This window comes from Xenopus tropicalis, chromosome 5 (assembly GCF_000004195.4).
Source record: "Xenopus tropicalis strain Nigerian chromosome 5, UCB_Xtro_10.0, whole genome shotgun sequence".
Lineage (NCBI taxonomy): Eukaryota > Metazoa > Chordata > Amphibia > Anura > Pipidae > Xenopus > Xenopus tropicalis.
In genome coordinates this window covers 150,082,237-150,106,712 of record NC_030681.2, presented here as the reverse complement: position 1 = coordinate 150,106,712, position 24,476 = coordinate 150,082,237, and the positions used below count along the sequence as shown (strand labels likewise).

Below are 24,476 nucleotides of genomic sequence, written 5' to 3'. Positions count from 1 at the left end.
CCCTAAGGTGGGCTGGTCACCTTAATAAAAGTCAGGGAAAGGGATCCCCTGAATAATAGTGTTAGTAAGTAAGCGGATAGCTGTAACTTGCTTCAGGAGTGTGAGACAGACAGGATAGATAGTTCTGTGCTCCAATGAGGAGATATTAGAAGAGAAGTAGAGGCAGTTCCCCACCTCACATCAGTGAGACACGGAGCTGTAGGACCGTATGACTGAGGAGCACAGTCCCTGTTTGCGGAGCCGTAGGTATAATTAGATCCCCATATTTGGCCCTTGCGCCTTCCTGCGGTTACAGTTACCGTGCTCCTCCCATTGAGAGTAAAACACGTGCAGAACATAAACCAGAAATAATCTTTTCCACAAATATATGAATGAAAAATAAACCAGAGCCTCTATCCCAGAAAGATCAAATAAACACTGGAGTATGTAGGGGAAGCTGAGTAAATACACGCGTGACATGAGCTGTACATGCCCTGGGACCGGGCTTTCTCATGCCGTATGTTCCAAGCCCCTGAGCAGACTGGGGGGCCACATCAGTCCTGTGGGCCTACAAATGGGCCGTCCTGTTCTATAAGACAAATCTGGCTTTTTGCTAAGGGGACATTCTCCCTCATATACAGTATTATACAATCTGACTTTAAAATTGGGATCCCCTTTCCACTTCTTTGGGGCCAGGGTCGGACTCGGAAAAAACCTGCTGGGTCAGGGTCGGACTCGGAAAAAACCTGCTGGGTCAGGGTCGGACTCGGAAAAAACCTGCTGGGTCAGGGTCGGACTCGGGAAAAACCTGCTGGGTCAGGGTCAGACTTGGAAAAAACCTGTTGGGTCAGGGTCGGACTCGGAAAAAACCTGTTGGGTCAGGGTCGGACTTGGAAAAAACCTGCTGGGTCAGGGTCGGACTCGGGAAAAACCTGCTGGGTCAGGGTCGGACTCGGGAAAAACCTGCTGGGTCAGGGACGGACTCGGAAAAAACCTGTTGGGTCAGGGTCGGACTTGGAAAAAACCTGCTGGGTCAGGGTCGGACTCGGGAAAAACCTGTTGGGTCAGGGTCGGACTTGGAAAAAACCTGCTGGGTCAGGGTCGGACTCGGGAAAAACCTGTTGGGTCAGGGTCGGACTCGGGAAAAACCTGCTGGGTCAGGGTCGGACTCGGGAAAAACCTGTTGGGTCAGGGTCGGACTCAGGAAAAACCTGTTGGGTCAGGGTCGGACTCGGGAAAAACCTGTTGGGTCAGGGTCGGGCTCGGGAAAAACCTGTTGGGTCAGGGTCGGACTTGGAAAAAACCTGCTGGGTCAGGGTCGGACTGGGGAAAAACCTGCTGGGTCAGGGTCGGACTCGGGAAAAAACCTGCTGGGTCCCGACCCTTCCGGCACTCCCTGGCCGACTGTTTTCCTCCCCTGACACATTAAACTGACGTGCTCAGGGGAGGACGTTGGGCAGGGGCCCCTGCGGAGGAGTTAGGGAGGCTCAGCGGAGGCCCCACGGGTGGTTAGGGGGTACAGCGGGGGGTCAGGGAGGCTCAGCGGGGGCCCCTCGGGTGGTTAGGGGGTGCAGCGGGCCCCTAATGGGTGCGGGGGACGCGGCCAGCGTGGGGCCCTGTACCCCCCAGTCTGACCCTGTTTGGGGCCCCTGTTGGGTGAGAAGGCCCCACAATTTGCAAATCGCTGCCTTTTAGTATGATGTAGCGAGTGCTATTCTGAGATTGGTCTTTTTTTTTTATTATTGGTAGTTTTTTAATTATCCTACTTTTTGTTCCGCAGGTCTCCATGGTCCAGTTTACCTTAGTAACCAGCTAGTTGTTTCATAGAGTGACTGATATATGAATAGGGGAGGAGCTGAATAAAAAGACAAGTAATAAAAAGTCACAATAACAATAAAACTGTAGCCTCACAGAGCAATAGCTTTTTGGCTGCCGGGGTCGGTGACCCCCATTTTAGATCTTGAAAGAGTCAGAAGCAGAAGGCCAATAATTCAAAAGCTATAAAAAAAAAAAATAAAAAAAAAAAAATATATATATATATATAAATAATGAAGACCAATTGAAAAGCTGCTTAGCATTGGCCATGATTAAAAGTTAAGTTAAAGGTGAACTAGCCCTTAGAGATGTTATACATGAATATTATTCCCCCGTTCCCCTCCCCGCATCACCTCCTACGATCCAGTGGGTTTTTCCTGACCGGGGGGCAGTAGCCGCACACACAGCATCAATCAGAGCTACAGAATAATGGGATTTTATGGCAACATTAACAGCGATGATAAATAAGCCTGATTGTCACTGTACATTGCATTTAACAACTAATTCTGCTCAGGCTCCAGGGTGCAAAGCGCAACGATAGTTATAACCAGACGCGGCCTACGGGCTGCTCTACTCAAACCCAAAGGGGCATTCTCTGGGGCCCATAGATACTTACCTGCCGTACACGTTCTCTTTCTTTCCCAAACAATGTCGGTCTCTATATAAATATATTGCATAAACAGCTCATATGTAAAACCCTGCTTCATCTAAATAAACCATTTTCATATAAATATACTTGTTTAGTAGTATGTGCCATTGGGTAATCCTAAATAGGAAACTGCCATTTTATGTACTAAGGGCCGCCCCCTGGGATCATAGGAGTCACAGTGCACACAAACAAGCCAAGGCACACATACATGCTAGGCCCCATCAGCCAATGAATGGGCAGAGTTCTGCCTTTTACTCCCACACTACTTCCTGTTACAGTTAGAGCTGCATCACTTCCTGTCAGCTGATCTCTGAGGGAGCACACAGCCCATCACTAAATGGCGGCTCAAAGGAAAGGATGTAAAAGGGCACTCCTATAAAAAGAGGATCCGCCTCCAATAACAATATTGATCCTTCTATGTTTAAGAAATAAAATAAAGGGGAAGGCATGCCTCCTGAGCTTATGGAAGGTATATATATATATATAGGTATATAATATGTGACCACTAGGGCCGGCGCAGCTTTAAATGTTAAAGAATGGCCTATTCTTCACAACTTTTCAACTGGTCTTCATTTTTTATAGTTTCTGAATTATTTGCTTTCCTCTTCTGACTCTTTCAAGCTTCCAAATGGGGGTCGCTGACCCCGTCAGCCAAAAACTATTGCTCTGTGAGACTCCAGTTTTATTCTTATTGTTACTTTTTATTCCTTATCTTACTTACCTAGTTATTCCTATACTTGTCTCTCTTTTAAACCACTCTACTGCCTGGTTGCTAGGTTAAATTGGACCCTAGCAACCAGCTGCTGAAATCTGCTGAACAAAAAGCTAAATAATTCAAAAACCACAAATGAGAAAAAATGAAGACCAATTGCAAACTGTCTCAGAAAAGCACTCTCTACATCATTATAAAAGTTAATTTAAAGGTAAACAACCCCTTTACGTGTCAAGACCCAACCTAAACTTGATTTCTTCATACAAGGGAGACATTTCCAACTGATCTGTATGATTATCATTTATTAATAATTATCAGTGTCTGTGTGAGTCCCATAATGAGTGTTTTGGCTTATTAAGGGGTTGTTCACCTTTAATGTAACTTTACGAATGCTGTAGACATTGATATTTTGACAATTTGCAATTGGTCTTCATATTTTATTATTTGTGGGTTATTAGTTTTTTAGCTAATTTTTTTAACAGCTCTCCAGTTTTCAGCAGTGTTCTGGTTGCTAGGGTATTATTTACCTTAGCAACCAGCCAGAAGTTTGAATGAGAGACTGGCTTATGAATAGGAGAGGGCCTGAATAGAAAGATAAGCAGTTAAAAGTATCAATTATGATAAAATTGTAAGCTCAAAGAACAATAGTATTTTAGCTACGGGGGGGGCAGTGACCCCAGTTTGAAAGCTGGAAAGGCAGGGTCGGACTGGGGTGCCGGGACACCAGGAAAATACCCGGTGGGCCCCAGTGGCCCAGACCCAACCCTATTACTGCCGGAGGAGGCACCTTGGGGGGTGTGGGGCCCCCTGGGGCGGCAGTGCCAGTGGGCCCTGCACCCCCCAGTCCGACCCTATTGCTGCCAGAGGAGCCACCTTGGGGGGTGCGGAGCCCCTGGGGCGGCAGTGCCAGTGAGCCCTGCACCCCCCAGTCCGACCCTATTGCTGCCAGAGGAGCCACCTTGGGGGGTGCGGGGCCCCTGGGGCGGCAGTGCCAGTGGGCCCTGCACCCCCAGTCCGACCCTATTGCTGCCAGAGGAGCCACCTTGGGGGTGCGGGGCCCCTGGGGCGGCAGTGCCAGTGGGCCCTGCACCCCCAGTCCGACCCTATTGCTGCCAAAGAAGGCACCTTGGGGGGTACAGGGCCCCTGGGGCGGCAGTACCAGTGGGCCCTGCACCCCCAGTCCGACCCCATGGAAAGGTATAGAAGATGAAGGCAAATAATTAAAAAAATCTGCCCCACGTATCCTATCTTGGGAACCCAATGACATATCCCAGAGTTGCGCTGGTTGCGGCGCCGCTACGGCCGGCGTTCCCTCTGACAGCTGAGGGTAATTATCCCAACCGCTGAAGTCTTGATTATTTCTGCTCATTTATTGAACTCCTACAATTAATGAACCCCGGGTCTTTATAAATGTTCCCGATCGCCAAGGGAACAGAGGAAAAATTAAGCAGCGCGCAGGAAAGATTGATGGGAAATAGATGGGCGTTAAATAATGCAGAGCGTTTTCAGGAAAATTCACCAAGTTATGGTGGGAGGCAGTGATGGATACGGAGACGTCGGAACCGGCCAGAATAGGGCAATGAATTCTCTATGAAATGACTGAACGGTACAGTACATTTATTCTGTCCGGCTCAGAATGGCAGCGTTTATAATTATATTGGGCTTTACATAAAGGTATTTCTAGCAACACAAACACACACATCTATTTAGCATCTGTTTTAACCTATTATAGGGCAATCCTGGGCTACCTTTATAAAGATTTATCTATCTATCTATCTAACTATCCCAATATCTATCTATCTATCTGTCTATCTATCATCTCTCTATCATCTATCTATCTATCTATCTATCTATCTATCTATCTATCTATCTATCATCTATCTATCTATTATCTATCTATCTATCTATCATCTATCTGTCCCAATATCTATCTATCTATCATCTATCTATCCCAATATCTATCTATCTATCATCTATCTATCCCAATATCTATCTATCTATCTATCTATCTATCTATCTATCTATTATCTATCTATCTATCTATCTATCTGTCCCAATATCTATCTATCTATCTATCTATCATCTATCTATCTATCTATCTATCTATCTATCTATCTATGTATCTATCTATCTGTCCCAATATCTATCTATCTATCTATCTATCCCAATATCTATCTATCTATCTATCTATCTATCATCTATCTATCTATCTATCTATCTATCTATCTATCTATCTATCTCTATCATCTATAATCTATCTACAGTATCTATCTATCTGTTATAGAATGTCCTATTCCTAGCAGATATACAATTGGTCTTCATTTTTTATTTCTAATTGTTTTTGAATTATTTGCCTTCTTCTGACTCTTTCCAGCTTCCAAATGGGGGTCACTGACCCCGGCATAAAAAAACATTTGCTCTGTGAAGCTACATTGTTACTGTTATTGCACATTTTTATTACTATTCTTTCTATTTAAGCTCTCTACTGTTCATATTCCAGTCTCTCATTCAAACCACTGCCTGTTGCTAGGGTAAATTGGTTCGTAGCAACCAGATGAGCCCCTTTAAAACCACGCGGATAGACCCTTTTGGATCACAGCGAGAATTAACAGTTGGAGGAATCCTTTCTCCTTTGGTCTGAAGCTGGTTACATGCAGACGACTTTCCCTTAAGAAACACAAGGAAAGACAAGTAGGCCGCTGCTGTTTTACGGCCACGCAATTATTTCTTACAGGCTTTAGTCCTGCTCTGATAATTCAATGAGTATTCAATGAGTATATTAGATGAAAGACAGACAAAAGAGGCAATGCATACCTGTAGTGAGGAGCGATTTTTTTTGGCAGGCCCGGATTTGCCATCTGCAAAAAACTGCGGCAAAAAATTGGCACGAAGAAAAAAATTCACCAAGTCAAAAAAGTCAACATAAAAAAACAAAACAAAAAAACGCCCATTGACTTTAATGTATTTGGAGTAAGAAAAAAAGTTGCGAGTGAGCAACAGCGATGAGCGAATTTTTTCAGCAGGTCTAGATATGCAGCGAATTTCCGCATTACGCCACTGGCAAATTGTTTTGTGAAACTTCCGAGAAAATTCACGACAAAAAATTTTCGCATGTCAAAAAAAGTAGCGTTGTGTCAAAACAGGCGCGGCCGCGTAAAAATGGACACGGGCAACAAAAAAATCACGCGACAAACACAGTTTGCCAATTTTTCACCGTTTTGTGAATTTTGCTGGCGTTTTGCAAATTTTCCGGCGAAGTGATACAGGACAGGATTCACTCATCACTAGCGAGCAACGGCGCCTCGGGGGTCCTGCCCACCTGAGAAGGGCTAAGTGTATGGTGCCCCCCTCGCTTCCCCTGTGCTTTGCTTTATGGCATCAGGGGGGGAACGCATCAGTACTGCAGGGAGCACAATAGCGTTCTCTGCACTAAAGGAGCCCAAATTCTGATTTCAAAATCGGGAATTTGACTCTTTTTTGCTTTTTTGCCGCCCCTGGTAACTTGCGGGGCACTGGTGTTTCTCAACTCGGTTGCGAGTAAAACATGTTGTGCGAGTAATAATTTATCATCCATAAAAAGTTGCCGATTGACTTTAATACGTTTCGCGGATTTTGTAGCAGTTTCACACATTTTCCGGCGAAGCGAAACAAGACAGATTCGCTCATCATTAGCAATTAGGGATGCACTGAACCCAGTATTTTGGGTTCGGCCGAACCCCCGAATCCATCCCAGGGGATTCAGCCAAATACCGAACCGAATCCAAAGGGGTAAAAAAATCATCATTTTCCCTAACATTTAACTCTTTCAAATCCTAAATAGCATATGATAATATTTGCTAATCAGGATTTGGATTCAATTCGGCCAAATTCGACCCCTGCCAGAAAAGCCCGAATCCTGGCCGAATACCAAACCGAATCCTGGATTCTCTGCATCCCTATTAGCAACGCACGGTAGCCATGACCTGACATAAGTATTTGTGAGTTGCAGTTCAGCTCCAGCTGGAGAACCGCAGGTCACTTATCCCATCCATTATTTGCCTCTGGAACTCCTGAAATAATAACATTTGACATTTCAGTGCAAATTATTTCCTTGTTGATTTGGCCCTTTGATGTTGATCCCTATTTCTAGGTAGATCAGCTATTTTTTTTTTAAATATATTAGGAAAACAGGTTGGAGGAATTGTCTGCAGCTGGCCGGAACACTGAGAAGCACATTACCCAAGCAGTATTATTAATAGACACCGAGATGAACAGATAATGATTTTCCTTGGCTCTTTCTCTCCAAACGGCTTCCAGATTTAATCAGTATTTGTTTCTACATTTAGTTTCGGGCGAAGGCCAAGTAGGAGTGACTTTCCAAACAGGAGAGAGGTTGGCGCTTCCCACACCAGGTGGGTAAATGTAATCAGTCTCCATGGGAGGAATGTTGCGCGGTTAGACAAATCTGGAACCCCCACGTACCCCCATTTCCCATAACAGAGACATTTTTATAGTTGTTTCAAATCAAATTGAAATTTTACATCGCACAAAAAAAAAAAAATCTAAATATGAAAATATGTTAACGACTTTTTTTAATACAGGTATGGGATCCCTTATCCGGAAACCCGTTATCCAGAAAGCTCTGAATTACAGAAAGCCTGTCTCCCATAGACTCCATTTTAATCAAATAATTCAGAATTTGAACTGATTTCCCTTTTCTCTGTAATAATAAAACAGTACCTGTACTTGATCCCAACTAAGATATAATTACCCCTTATTGGGGGCAGAACAGCCCTATTGGGTTTATTTAATGGTTAAATGATTCCCTTTTCTCTGTAATAATAAAACAGTACCTGTACTTGATCCCAACTAAGATATAATTACCCCTTATTGGGGGCAGAACAGCCCTATTGGGTTTATTTAATGGTTAAATGATTCCCTTTTCTCTGTAATAATAAAACAGTACCTGTACTTGATCCCAACTAAGATATAATTACCCCTTATTGGGGCAGAACAGCCCTATTGGGTTTATTTCATGGTTAAATGATTCCCATTTCCCTGTAATAATAAAACAGTACCTGTACTTGATCCCAACTAAGATATAATTACCCCTTATTGGGGGCAGAACAGCCCTATTGGGTTTATTTCATGGTTAAATGATTCCCTTTTCTCTGTAATAATAAAACAGTACCTGTACTTGATCCCAACTAAGATAAAATTACCCCTTATTGGGGGCAGAACAGCCCTATTGGGTTTAAATAATGTTTTATTGGTTTTTCAGTAGACTTAAGCTATGAGATCCAAATTACGGAAAGACCCCTTGGTCCCGAGCATTCTGGATAACGGGTCCTATACCTGTACTCCATTTATGACATTGTTTGCCCGGCCTGAATTATACGACAGTAGCATGGAAATTTAGGCAAATGTTTGGTGCATATATTTCTTAATATAACATCTAGTTTGACCCTTCTCAAAGGAAGCCATTGCAGCCTTAAATACGTACAGTATAGCGTGCGTTCAGCACACTATACTGTACGTATTTAAGGTTGTGTTGGGCAGGTATGAGTTACTTTGTATGAACACAAGGGAAAATAAAGACTTTTGGTTTGTAGAATTCAGATGGATTAAATTGACCCAATAACGTCTTACATTAGCCCATTATGAATTTCTGTTTTCTAGTGCCAAGTGCTCAACCTCATTCTGTTTCCAAGTGGTCCCTTCCGAAGTCTTGGGAGGGAGTGGAGGAAGGTTGGGGCGGATTTGGCTCCACAATACCCCAGGCGGGAGATGATGTCATCGTCCTACCAAGTAAGTCTAGAACTCTCGTGTCATCTCTTCCATGGAGGTCTCCAACTGGAGATGTTATATTATGACTACAGTGTCTAGCTGTGGGCATTGGTCTCCTCTCTGCGTTAAAACGTCTCCTTTCCCATTCGTATCCAGCTTATCGCCAACAGATGAAGGACTCATTGTAGATGGAAATGAGTCATAAATGTGTTAGATATTAATGGTTTATTGTAGGAATTAGTTGGCAAATGACTTCTCTAACCTCATGATCTGTCACTTTGATTGTTGGGGAAAAGAAAATCTTCTGAACTAATTCGGTTTTACCCTTCATCATCCCATGGTTAGAAATACAAGTGCGCTGTATAGTTAAACTAGAAAAACTGGTTGTATGCGTCAAGAAACTTGTAAAGGGGAACTTCACCTTTTGAAATAAAATTTGTTAAGGAGCCCCACACACCAGTGATGTAAAAAAAACTCGACCCCCACCTGATCCTAACCTGAACCTTACACGGCCGGGCTTCTCCCATCTATATACACTATAGAACCACGCCTGCCCCGCCATCATGTCACATAACCAAAAAACAGACCCGGAAAGACATTAGGTACATGTTCCTATATCCAGAAACCCGTGATCCAGAAAGCTCCAATTTACGGAAAGCCCGTCTCCCATAGACTCCATTTTAATCAAATAATTCAGAATTTTAAAACTAATTTCCTTTTTCTCTGTAATAATAAAACAGTACCTGTACTTGATCCCAACTAAGATATAATTACCCCTTATTGGGGCAGAACAGCCCTATTGGGTTTATTTAATGGTTAAATGATTCCCTTTTCTCTGTAATAATAAAACAGTACCTGTACTTGATCCCAACTAAGATATAATTACCCCTTATTGGGGCAGAACAGCCCTATTGGGTTTATTTAATGGTTAAATGATTCCCTTTTCTCTGTAATAATAAAACAGTACCTGTACTTGATCCCAACTAAGATATAATTACCCCTTATTGGGGCAGAACAGCCCTATTGGGTTTATTTAATGGTTAAATGATTCCCTTTTCTCTGTAATAATAAAACAGCAACTGTACTTGATCCCAACTAAGATATAATTACCCCTTATTGGGGCAGAACAGCCCTATTGATTTTATTTAATGGTTAAATGATTCCCTTTTCTCTGTAATAATAAAACAGTACCTGTACTTGATCCCAACTAAGATATAATTACCCCTTATTGGGGGCAGAACAGCCCTATTGGGTTTATTTAATGGTTAAATGATTCCCTTTTCTCTGTAATAATAAAACAGTACCTGTACTTGATCCCAACTAAGATATAATTACCCCTTATTGGGGGCAGAACAGCCCTATTGGGTTTATTTCATGGTTAAATGATTCCCTTTTCTCTGTAATAATAAAACAGTACCTGTACTTGATCCCAACTAAGATATAATTACCCCTTATTGGGGCAGAACAGCCCTATTGGGTTTATTTAATGGTTAAATGATTCCCTTTACTCTGTAATAATAAAACAGTGCCTGTACTTGATCCCAACTAAGATATAATTAATCCTTATTGGATGCAAAACAATCCTTTTGGGTTTAATTAATGTTTTATTGATTTTTTTAGTAGACTTAAGGTAGGAGATCCAAATTACAGAAAGACCCCTTATCCAGAATACCCTTGGTCCCGAGCATTCTGGATAATGGGTCCTATACCTGTATTAGATAAACGTTCTGTAGCTGGAAAGCACCAATTCACAATTTTAGGATTTGGGCAAATACCAAATCCACCGCAGAAGCCAAATCCCAAACTGAATCCAAACCTTACTGGTTCGGCAAAAAACTCAAATGTAAAAACTAACAATGTAAAAGCTTGTGAATTTCTATAGAAGTCAATGGGAGTTGTCACAGGGAAAGTCAAGCCATATTCTCAAATTCAAGTTCATAAACTCGAAAAATCTCGAGTTTTCCTTATTAACTCGAACACTGATGAATAAACCCATAAGGGTTGGGCTCAGCCTGCACAAAAGGTTGGGGGTTCAGCCAATTCCCAAATCAGATTCATTTCCATTCCCTTACCCCTATAATGAATTCCAGCCTTATTTTTATCAAGTCCAATACTGAGCTGAAATTGAAATCTTAATAAACAGAAATTGTCCATTGAATCAGTTTTTTTGGTGTTTTTCTTTTACATTTTTCCCCCCCTGGCACCACGTTGGTGTATTTCTGGCTTCGATGATACTTTTTTATATTGTCTAATTAGAAATAAATCGACTTTGATTCCGTAGAAACTTTTTTGTGTTATCCCCATCGTATGTACCCGGTGCAACTGCGAATCCCTTCCCCGTCCTCGCCCGCCCAAACCGCTCGGCTGTCATCCAAACTCAGATAATGAAAAATATTACGACTTATAAACCCCCCCAAATTGGAGAGATGTATTTCCAGATTTCCAATATGACACATTTCTGACACGAGACATATTGGCTGAAATGAGAATATGTTCTAATTCCGAGCAAGGGAACGTTGTTTTGAAGGGTACAGATATGATATCATGTAGCCCCGGGGCTTTTTTTTTAGTAGTGGAATCCACTCTGTTATTCATTTTCTCTATTTCTTTGAACTTTCTCTGTTTGAAGAGATGAATGCCAAAGTACTGTATCTTACATAATAGTTCTTCTGTTAGACCTGATTTCCATTCAATGGCATGCTATGATGTTTTCTATAGAAATTGGCTTGATCAAAGGCGCGGGATGTCACTGCTGGAGTCATTAGCCACTTCTCCAAGTTGTTTCGCTTAGCATTCATCATGTACCTGCAAATGATCATATTAAAATAGTGTTTTATGGGTTTTTCTTTTAGGGCACGTCCTATAATTTCGATATTTGCTTCTAAGATTTAAGTCATTTTCCAGCTATACTTTCCTCAATGTAAATTAATGACTTCCTTTTTCTATAACGTTTGCGATCAGTGCATTGTTATGTTTTCAATGTAAAATGTATAGAAGTGTAAAGGGGTAACCCAGGGATCCCCAACCAGTGGCTCGGGGGGAACATGTTGCTCCCCAACCCCTTGGGTGTTGCTCTCAGTGCCCCCAAACCAGGGAGTTATTTTTAAATTCCTGACTTGGGGGCAAGTTTTGGTTGAATAAAAACAAGATTTCCTACCAAATAAAGCCCCTGTAAGCTGATAGGGTGCATAGAGGCTGCCTAATAGCCAATCACAGCCCTTATTTGGCTCCTCCATGAACTTTTATGGTGCTTGTGTTGCTCCCCAAGTCTTTTTACATTTGATTGTGGCTCGCGAGTAAGGAAGGTTGGGGAGCCCTGGTGTATACAATAAGATTCTAAACTTTTATATATTATACCTTCCTAGAGAGTGTCCCAATAAACATAATGTTAACAACAATAATCCACATAAAGGGACTTATTATACATTATGTATTTTACATTTCTCTTAATAAATATATATATATATATATTTTTTTTTTTTTTTCCCTAAGTCAATGAAATACTTGATTTTATACATTTATCACATACAGTTTGGTCATTTCCCTATGGGACCAAACTGTAAATTATATCCTTAGAAACGGTGCTTAGTGATGTCATCAGTTATAATCGGAGCTTAGTGATGTGATTTCTGTAAAATATGAGGATATTAGAAGTCACCTCGGAGTTCCATGACCTGTATAAAAGCACTCAGCTTTTGGCCACTTATAATATCCCTATATGTTACAATAGGAGGCACTTTATTCACTATATATTATAAGGAACTCCTTGGGGACTTATAATATCCCTATATGTTACAATAGGGGGCACTTTATTCACTATATATTATAAGGAATTCCTTGGGGACTTATAATATCCCTATATGTTACAATAGGGGGTACTTTATTCACTATATATTATAAGGAACTCTTTGGGGGCTTATAATATCCCTATATGTTACAATAGGGGGCACTTTATTCACTATATATTATAAGGAACTCCTCGGGGGCTTATAATATCCCTATATGTTACAATAGGGGGCACTTTATTCACTATATATTATAAGGAACTCCTCGGGGCTTATAATATCCCTATATGTTACAATAGGGGGTACTATATTCACTATATATTATAAGGAACTCCTCGGGGACTTAAATTATCCCTATATGTTACAATAGGGGGCACTTTATTCACTATATATTATAAGGAACTCCTCAGGGACGTATAATATCCCTATATGTTACAATAGGGGGTACTTTATTAACTATATATTATAAGGAACTCCTCGGGGGCTTATAATATCCCTATATGTTACAATAGGGGGCACTTTATTCACTATATATTATAAGGAACTCCTCAGGGACGTATAATATCCCTATATGTTACAATAGGGGGTACTTTATTCACTATATATTATAAGGAACTCCTCGGGGACTTATAATATCCCTATATGTTACAATAGGGGGTACTTTATTCACTATATATTATAAGGAACTCCTCGGGGACTTATAATATCCCTATATGTTACAATAGGGGGCACTTTATTCACTATATATTATAAGGAACTCCTCGGGGCTTATAATATCCCTATATGTTACAATAGGGGGCAATTTATTCACTATATATTATAAGGAACTCCTCGGGGGCTTATAATATCCCTATATGTTACAATAGGGGGCAATTTATTCACTATATATTATAAGGAACTCCTCGTGGGCTTATAACATCCCTATATGTTACAATAGGGGGTACTTTATTCACTATATATTATAAGGAACTCCTCAGGGACGTATAATATCCCTATATGTTACAATAGGGGGTACTTTATTCACTATATATTATAAGGAACTCCTCGGGGGCTTATAATATCCCTATAAGTTACAAGAGGGGGCACTTTATTCACTATATATTATAAGGAACTCCTCGGGGACTTATAATATCCCTATATGTTACAATAGGGGGTACTTTATTCACTATATATTATAAGGATCTCCTCGGGGGCTTATAATATCCCTATATGTTACAATAGGGGGCACTTTATTCACTATATATTATAAGGAACTCCTCGGGGCTTATAATATCCCTATATGTTACAATAGGGGGCACTTTATTCACTATATATTATAAGGAACTCCTCGTGGGCTTATAATATCCCTATATGTTACAATAGGGGGTACTTTAGTCACTATATATTATAAGGAACTCCTCGGGGACTTAAATTATCCCTATATGTTACAATAGGGGGTACTTTATTCACTATATATTATAAGGAACTCCTCGGGGGCTTATAATATCCCTATATGTTACAATAGGGGGTACTTTATTCACTATATATTATAAGGAACCCCTCGGGGACTTATAATACCCCTTTATGTTACAATAGGGGGTACTTTAATCACTATATATATATATACAGCAAATCAGATTAGGGTTGGAAAATGAAATTCTGATAAAATCTTGGACATTATTCTGCTTGGATATATCCCAGTTCATGTAGGACTTCCTGTATTGTTCCAGTCACATGATCATACCTCACTTTAACCTGAAAACAAGTCTGTGGTCCAAAACCCAATGGTCCAAATATTACAGCCCCAGTAGCCCAAGGGCAACAGCACTCGGTGATTTAGATAGTTCGGCCGCCTAATTGATTTCCATTTAGGCACATCAGGCCAAAGCACAGAAACCCTAATCTACTGCAGAATCATTTGATTATGTTTTGTCAGACAGGACCATTACGGTGGATATTCCGCTCCCTCCACTCGGAGGCCTTTATGTACTCGGAACGCTGGAATTTCCCTCTGCGTCCAGCAATGTCCTAAATGTGACTTGTATCATTATCGCTGGAGGAGAAATACGAGCAGGTAAGTATCGTATAGACGGCACATTTATAGCATTGTGGGAAGATCTCTATTCATATCTGTAAGCCCCATTATGGTAACATGGGAAGCCCAGATGGAAGGTCCAAGTGATAACAAGACAGTAAGTATAATGTGTATATAATATATTAATGCAACTTCCTAACCCTTTATTATTGTCTCCCTTGTCAGCTGTGTGCCTTAGGTGCCAACTTGGTACTAGGTCCCCATCTGTCCTTTACAATGAGTTCAAGACCCCTCAAGGGATATTATTTGTCTCCATCTGCCCAAACTCTGCCACACCCTAGAGACATTCCAACACAGCACAGATAATGAGATGTTCTAATAAACAATCTTAATAGAAATTGACATGTCTATTGGTCAATCCAAGCAATGGCCTTGTGGCTTTCTTTCTCTATTCACCTCTCCATTACTGAACGTACCAATCAGAGGAACATGGCTCTGTCAGTCAGCATGAAGCCTGTCACACTTGCTTTCATCTCATCAATTATCTTGGTTTCTCACAAGCGGTGTCGTTGGGCACAGGCAATGGTCCTGTCATGCTTGTAGGGACAAGGCCATAACTTTAACTGCTAATTTCCCTAATTGGGCCCAGTTGCTGCATTTATACAGTTATACATAAGTAAGAAATAACTGAATTCTTCTGCCTCCGAGACTCATGTAGGCATTTGGGTTATACACGGGAGAATTTATATAAAGACTGAATTGTAAAAATAGAAACTGTTCCCTGAAAGCAGTGTGTGATACTGTATGGACCGATCCACCTTGTGGCTGTCTCCATCCATGCAGCATTGCTTTATGGCAGGGATTGTAGATATGCTCTTAGGTCAACTGGAGAGGACCATATTGGCCTATTAATATAGTCCCCTTCCAATAGGTTGTCATAGGGCTATAAAAATTATCCAGTTGTTTACCTTGGTGTCAAACAAGCAGCTTTTTGCATTATTTGACCACAAAATGGCTAATCTTATTATTTGGCCTCAGGGCCACTGATTGGATCATAATGTGAGCCTCTGAAAACCTGTGGGGTCACTGTCATATTAACGGGCCAATACAGTTAGGAAGGCCATTGAGCAAACCCGACTACAAGTCAATAAGTTGCTGACTTTGTCTGAGGGTTCTGAGTCAGCAGCTTAAATGCCCGGTGTTTGGAGACAGTTGTGTTGGGTGGGGCAGGTGTCACACCTATGGAAAATGCCTTTGATTTAGCAGTGAGGATAAAAGAGAGAGCTCAAGACAGGCAGATTGCATTTTTGATCTGTGGGAATTAATCAAATCTAAACCTTGAGGGTAATGGCAGACATGTGCATTGCAAAGACGCCCAGTGTTGGCTTACATTGCAACCACGGACATTTTGGCACCCATGCAGGATAATATCAAGCACAGGCTACAAATGTCCAGGTGTGGGACATATAGCCTAACACCAAATACCCTAAATTTGGATAGGTGGTGTGACATGCTGTCTGCCTGTACATGTCATTGTTGGGGGAATTAGCTATGGTAGGCAGGTAGGCAGGTATGCAGGTAGGCAGGTATGCAGGTAGGCAGGTATGCAGGTAGGCATGTAGGCAGGTATGCAGATAGGCAGGTAGGCATGTAGGCAGGTATGCAGGTATGCATGTAGGCAGATAGGCAGGTATGCAGGTAGGCAGGTATGCAGATAGGCAGGTAGGCAGGGCTCTCACCTTCCAGCAGGGTCCGACTGGGGGTGCAGGTCCCACCGGGGCTACCGCCCCTGGGGCCCCGCACCCTGCAAGGTGCCCCCATCTGCCGCGTCCCCCACAGGGGCCCCCGCCTGACACCCAACACACCCATCCCTGGTTATAGGTGGAGTACAAAGAGGAAAAGCCACATGCTCCCTCCCATTACACCAAACTACAGGCAGGTAATTGTTGTACCATCCCCAAGGATGTTGGCAATAGAACTTCATAAGCAGTAGATGAAGTTAACCAATTGGGTCACCAACTTAATCTTATTGGATCTTGTGTCTAAATGTAACATGTATAATAATTGGCTATAAGTCCCATGGCACTATGTCAAGTCTACTTGATCTATGGCCCCTTCATGGTGTTGTTCTGAAAGTCGAGACAAAACCATTTCTAACTGTGAAAAATAATTCTGAAATTTCAAAGATCCAACCTCATTCAATGAGTTCCTGAATGTGTATTTCGTTTCTGCAGTATTTCTTTCCGCATTGTGAGCTTCAACGGAAAGATTTTAGGTGTGGGGTCCACAACGGTCAGACATGAGAGACTGCAGATGCTGAAATTACTGGCCTAATCATTAAAATTAGCCTGGAAAATATACACATCAAAAAATATGTCTACTACCGGTAAATGTCAACTCAGGAAAACAGCGAACTTTGCCTAAAGTGCTTTTCTCAGCAAAAAATAACTTGTGCTGGCATATTGCACGAAATGAGCATGCTTAATGAAATCCATCTTTAGGCGCGTTCCACCTCGTGTGTCAGCACCTATTGCAATCACTCACTGGCTGGGGAACCTGAGCCAAGAACGCATTCGCCTGCACCAGATGGAACTTGGATCCAGTACAATTTCCCAGGAACATGTGAATATTGGGATGTTGTGTGGTTGTGTCACAATTATGTGGTCCAGTGCACCTTTATGGATCAGGGATGATTGCTGAAAGAGGGTTATTTTATTTTTACTGGATTGTAATTGTCCCTTGAATGTTCATATAAACACAAGAAAAGCTGCCATAGGGTGTACCATATAGTGCTAGCCATCATCCGGGCAGTAGGGGGCCATCATCCGGGCAGTAGGGGGCCATCATCTGGGCGGTAGGGGGCCATCATCCGGGTGGTAGGGGGCCATCATCCGGGCGGTAGGGGGCCATCATCCAAACAAGTAGGGGGGACCATTATCCAGACAGGTAGGGGGACCATCATCTGGACAGGTAGGGGGACCATAATCCAGGCAGGTAGGGGGCAGTCTTCCAGGCAGGTAGGGGGGACCATAATCCAGACAGGTAGGGGGGCCATAATCCAGACAGGTAGGGGGACCATAATTCAGACAGGTAGGGGAACCATCATCTTGTCAAGTAGGGGGGACCACAATCCAGACAGGTAGGGGGGACCACAATCCAGACAGGTAGGGGGGACCATAATCCAGACAGGTAGGGGGACCATAATCCAGACAGGTAGGGGGGCCATCATCTTGACAGGTAGGGGGCAGTCTTCCAGGCAGGTAGGGGGGACCATATTCCAGACAGGTAGGGGGGACTATAATCCAGACAGGTAGGGGGACCATCATCTTGACAGGTAGGGGGACCATCATCTTGTCAAGTAGGGGGGACCACAATCCAGACAGGTAGGGGGACCATAATCCAGACAGGTAGGGGGACCATAATCCAGACAGGTAGGGGGACCATAATCCAGACAGGTAGGGGGACCATCATCTTGACAGGTAGGGGGCAGTCTTCCAGGCAGGTAGGGGGGACCATATTCCAGACAGGTAGGGGGGACCATAATCCAGACAGGGAGGGGACCATCATCTGGACAGGTAGGGGGACCATAATCCAGACAGGTAGGGGGTCATCATCTGGACAGGTAGGGGACCATCATCTTGACAGGTAGGGGGGGCCATATTGTTCATATCAGTTAATCAATTATTTATCTATATATCTCTCTATCATCTATCTACGACTATATACATGTCTATAATATATCTATCATCTACCAATTTTTGTCAATATCTATCTGTCTGTCTATAGATCATCTATCTATCTATCTATCTATCTATCTGTCTGTCTGTCTGTCTGTCTGTCTGTCTGTCTGTCTGTCTATCTGTCTGTCTATCTGTCTGTTTATCTTATCTATCTTATCATATATCTGTCTATTTATCCATCTACAGCTGTTAATATCATTATTTCTCGATGTATTAATTCTATTTACAAATACTATTAATACACACTTTCTATTCTCGCTACATGGAAATGTTTCCACATAATGAAACTCATCAAATATAGATTTGTGCAGCTTGTGCGATATTTAATACAATTAACCGATTTCTTCAAAGTTTGAACCATTTTTTTTTCCACCAAGTTTTCAACTATTTTTTTTTATTATAATATTTTTTCCACATCTGTTACATAATTGATTTAATCCCTAACCAAAGGAATGCTGAAGTCTTATGTTGGACTTTAAATAGATTCCCCGAGGGCGAATAGTGTCCTACTTCTTCCTGCCGCCGTATCTGTTTGGAACATGGTCATGTTAATAAAGACTGTAAACCAACATGGCTGAGCGCAGGGAACTCGTAAGATTTTTTACTGTCACCCCACAGTTATTAGCCGAATCAATTAGAAAACACAGCCAATACTGTGTCCAATCAGGGAGAAGTGATAATTGGTCCCTTTTATTAATGACATTATTGCTCTCTCTCTCTAACATGGAGACAAAGGACTTCTGTACCAATAGAAATCTTACAAGGTGGGGGTGTTACAGGCACAATGTCCATTAATTTATTTAAAGATACAGGTTTTTATAGCCTTTCCATTTCTCCCCGGTGCCGTTTATTTCTCTTTGTCATAAAATAATACACGGAGGAGATTGGCTTGGAAAATTGGGAGCTTTTCATCACTATTAGAATTGATATTGTTTTCATACCCAAGGGATTCATAAACACGAACTAGGCCTAGTTAAATGTTTATTTTACGGCGTCGCAGGAAAATGGAGGGGAATAAAAATGATTGCCATATCGTAGATATTTAATAGCGCTTTTCATTTTCGCCGCGGTTTCGAAGACAGACTTTAAATATTTTAGTTTATTAAAGGTACCTGGTCAGTGAAATGTTTTATTCGTGTGGACTGGAAACAATGTGGAGAGTAAGGAATATATAAATAAATACAGGTATGGGATCCCTTATCCGGAAACCCATTATCCAGAAAGCTCCGAATTATGGAAAGCCCGTCTCCCATAGACTCCATTTTAATCAAATAATATAGAATTTTATAGCTGATTTCCCTCTCCCCCAACTAAGATATAATTACCCCTTATTGGGGCAGAACAGCCCTATTGGGTTTATTTAATGGTTAAATGATTCCCTTTTCTCTGTAATAATAAAACAGTACCTGTACTTGATCCCAACTAAGATATAATTACCCCTTATTGGGGGCAGAACAGCCCTATTGGGTTTATTTAATGGTTAAATGATTCCCTTTTCTCTGTAATAATAAAACAGTACCTGTACTTGATCCCAACTAAGATATAATTACCCCTTATTGGGGGCAGAACAGCCCTATTGGGTTTATTTAATGGTTAAATGATTCCCTTTTCTCTGTAATAATAAAACAGTACCTGTACTTGATCCCAACTAAGATATAATTACCCCTTATTGGGGGCAGAACAGCCCTATTGGGTTTATTTAATGGTTAAATGATTCCCTTTTCTCTGTAATAATAAAACAGTACCTGTACTTGATCCCAACTAAGATATAATTACCCCTTATTGGGGGCAGAACAGCCCTATTGGGTTTATTTCATGGTTAAATGATTCCCTTTTCTCTGTAATAATAAAACAGTACCTGTACTTGATCCCAACTAAGATATAATTACCCCTTATTGGGGGCAGAACAGCCCTATTGGGTTTATTTAATGGTTAAATGATTCCCTTTTCTCTGTAATAATAAAACAGTACCTGTACTTGATCCCAACTAAGATATAATTACCCCTTATTGGGGGCAGAACAGCCCTATTGGGTTTATTTAATGGTTAAATGATTCCCTTTTCTCTGTAATAATAAAACAGTACCTGTACTTGATCCCAACTAAGATATAATTACCCCTTATTGGGGCAGAACAGCCCTATTGGGTTTATTTAATGGTTAAATGATTCCCTTTTCTCTGTAATAATAAAACAGTACCTGTACTTGATCCCAACTAAGATATAATTACCCCTTATTGGGGCAGAACAGTCCTATTGGGTTTATTTAATGGTTAAATGATTCCCTTTTCTCTGTAATAATAAAACAGTACCTGTACTTGATCCCAACTAAGATATAATTACCCCTTATTGGGGCAGAACAGTCCTATTGGGTTTAATTAATGTTTTATAGATTTTTTTAGTAGACTTAAGGTATGGAGATCCAAATTACGTAAAGATCCCTTATCCAGAATACCCTTGTATATATACCTGTATATAAAAAAATAAAACGTGATTGGGGGATAGGGAGGCCGATTTAGTCATTTCCAAATTTGAGTTTTTTCTTAACTTGATTGACAGATAAACTTGATTGCTGGTATATGTCTCAAATATTTGAAAACTCAATGGCAACAAAAGTTAAACCCCCATATGTAATAAAAAAGGCACTAAGTTTGCCCAGGAGCAGTAACCCATAGCAACCAATAAGATGTTTGCTTTTAAACAGGTGACCAGTTAATACTACCTGCTGATTGGTTGCTATGGGTTACTGCTCCTGGGCAAATGTAATGCATTTTATTACATCACCCCCTTATTTTTTTATTATTTTTTTTAAAAATTGACTACTTTGACTTTATTTGATTGATAAAAAATTAAGATCATGATTCAAAATCAAGATCCATGTATTTTTTTAAAAATTCTTAGAAAAAATTCAATCTGGGATTTTAATGTGGGAGGCTTATTTAACAAAATTTGAATTTGTGAATTTTAGTTTTTTTTTTTTTTAATTCAAATATTTTACCTAAATGGACTGTTTGTTATTTATTAAAACATGTGAATCTAAAAAAACTTGATTGGATAAAACATGAAATAAACTCAAATGCATCAAATTTGTATTCTACTCATCAATTCCAATGGGGTCTACAAACTATCAAAAAGAAATCTTGAAAAACTTAAAAATAAAAATTCCCTAGGAAAACTCCCATTGGTTTCTACACAAACCCCCAAGCTTTTAGATGCCAACGTTTTTGAGGGGTCCTCAAACTTCTTTACCAAGGGGCCAGTTCAATGGCCCCTCAGACTGTTGGGGGGCCGGACCACCCCACCTCCATCAAACTATGGCCCACTCCTGCATTCTCTTCCTGCGCTCCTTCCGTCCACCCTAAGTGCTACTTATCTAATTAAGTTTGAGAAACTCTGTATCTTTTTTTGGCATTCAGTGCAGGAGATCAAAGGGAAATTAGGGACTTTTCAATAAGAATCTGGGACTCAGAATAGGACTGTCCTGAGAAAATCGGGACAGTTGGGAGGTATGCTATGCTGTTGCCATCATCATGGAATCATGTTGGACTAGTTAATATCCATTGCAAATAATTAGAGTTCAGGGCAGACGTGCTGGGACACTGAGGGGGGCAAAAAAAGTGCCTCTTAAATATTAAATACACTAAGCTCAACTGCCCCTACCCACGCTGCACTCTATGCCCTCTACATCCCTACTCGGAGCAGGCATTAAGGGGGCTGTGTAATAAAATGCTCTCTGTTTGCCCAGGAGCAGTAACCAATAGCAAGCAAGCTTGGTCACCTGTTTAAAAGTAAACACTGCTATTGGTTTCTGCTACTGGGCAAACTTAGTGCCTTTTGGCCCGGGCCTAGGGCGGCAGAAATGTAGGGGCGGCATGCCGCCCCGCTGCAATGGAATCTTTAAAGTTTTCTTCCATACGGAGCAGTGGGAACTTCTCCCCACTGCTCCGTATGGGACTTTAAATGTATGCGCATGCGCGCGCGTGCACCCGGGGGGGGGGTTTATTCGCTCGTTCGTGCATGCGTGTGGGGGGGGGGGGCGATCAACGGGGGTGGCCTAGGGGCACCCTGAAGACAAATCCGGCCCTGTACATAGGGGGGGTATATACAGGATTCCCTTTTTATATAGCAGCCCCTGGCATTTACAGACTGGCATTTACAAACTGACATTTACAGACTGGCATTTACAAACTGACATTTACAGACTGGCATTTACATTTCTTGGATAATAGATCCCATACCTTTACCTGCATGTATGTGTTATACATATGCATTATTTTATCTTTTTATATTACAGGATCCCTCGAGCAGCCCATAGAGCCGGGGCAGAGCCTACAGATATATGTCCGTGCCTCTGGGAAAGTGGCCTGTGCGCGCCTGGGCCAGCCCCGCGTCCCTGCTGGAGTGATAGGTAACTAAACCCAATGACCCCCCCAGTCTTCCTGACATAAGCAACATGGCCGCGGCAGTGTGAGCCCGGTGCCCCCCAGCCTTATATAAAGTGCATGAATTTACTTACGTGCGTGTGTGTGTTTTTCTACTTTTTCCTTCCGACAGAAATGAAGAATATTTGAAAACCTGGGCTCATGTTTTATTTAATTTTTTTTTATTGTATCTTGTGGTTTTGCCTGGCTCGATTTGCATAATGATTGCATTAGGACGCAAATGGGAGATTGGCTGAAAATAGCCCTAAAGCGTTTCCTCTATTTTCGACTGTTCCACTTCGCCCCGGCGCGGGGTTTCTAACGCAGCAGATATGCAAATAAGCGCATAATATCCCGCGCACGTGCTCGCTTAAAGGGCTATGCGCACGGCTGTGAAATTTTTGAGACCGTCCTATTATTCAAATGGGCTTCATGTCCCCTGCTGATTAACATTTCGCTTTTTCCTCGGTAAATACTGTTTCTTTCCTTTAATCCATCCGCACGGAGTGTGAATCCCAGACAGGCAGCCATCAGAGGGTTAATGGTTCTTATTAGGCTTTGCAATATACAGGGCTGTTGTTATGCACTGATGCAATGGGTAGCAACCAGGGGCCCTTCAGTAGCCCAAGGACCCGGCGGTATAACAACGACTTGCCGGATCCCCCTATAGAAAAGTAGAGATGTAGCGAACTGTTCGCCGGCGAACTAATTCGCGCGCATGTTCACAATTTGGGTTCGCGTGGCGTTTTTCCGCTGCGTTTTTTCTCGGCCTAAAAACGCCGCACAAGCCACACATGGCGTTTTTCAGCAAATCCCGTTTCCATGGTGCTAATAGTGCGAAATAGCAAAAAACGCTGCGTATTTCCGCTAGGTCTGCCAGCTGCCTTTGCGTATACATATGAATAGCTTGCGGTTTTACGCAACGCTGTGTCAACAACGTATTTTTCTTTAAACAACTTTAAAATCAGTTTTCTGGCCAGAAATGGCTTTTCTAGGTTTTAAAGTTCGCCTTCCCATTGAAGTCTATGGGGTTCGCAAAGTTCAGGAACTTTCGCACTTTTTGGCGTAAGTTCGCAAACGGGTTTTTTTTTGAGGTTCGCTACATCCCTAAAGAAAAGGGGCATTCACTAAACATCCCTCCCTACAAATACCCCCCCATTCATGTTACCCTCTACCTTACTCTAAATAGGTAACAAAGCCCATAGCAACCAATCAGACCGTTGCTTTTGTTTTCTAACTTGTAGATGACCGTTCAAATCTAATTGCTGATTGGTTGCTATGGGCACCATCGCTGGTGATGTTTGTCTCCAAGGTTAATACTGCCCTAAGTGTACTTTCTTTTGTGATATGCCTCCGAGTGAATGCATTCATTTATATGTTACACTAATTGGTATGTCTGTAGCAGAAACTGTTTTATTTAGCCTATGATTAAAGGGAAACTATACCCCCTAACAATGTAGGTCTATAAACAGCTCATATGTAAAACCCTGCTTCATCTAAATAAACCATTTTCATATAAATATACTTTTTTAGCAGTATGTGCCATTGGGTAATCCTAAATAGGAAACTGCCATTTTATGTACTAAGGGCCGCCCCCTG

At 41.7% G+C, this 24,476-nt stretch overlaps 1 protein-coding gene across 1 annotated transcript in view; it reads left to right on the top strand.

The window, feature by feature from the left end:
• The window catches only part of pkhd1 (PKHD1, fibrocystin/polyductin), a 301,224-nt gene that overhangs the window by 173,302 nt on the left and 103,446 nt on the right, over positions 1 to 24,476 (top strand). Inside the window, exons 50-53 of the mRNA XM_002933603.4 lie at positions 7,481 to 7,546; positions 8,814 to 8,942; positions 14,622 to 14,759; positions 22,751 to 22,864. Coding sequence (XP_002933649.4) covers positions 7,481 to 7,546; positions 8,814 to 8,942; positions 14,622 to 14,759; positions 22,751 to 22,864 — 447 coding nt within the window. The remainder of the gene's footprint in view (positions 1 to 7,480; positions 7,547 to 8,813; positions 8,943 to 14,621; positions 14,760 to 22,750; positions 22,865 to 24,476) is intronic.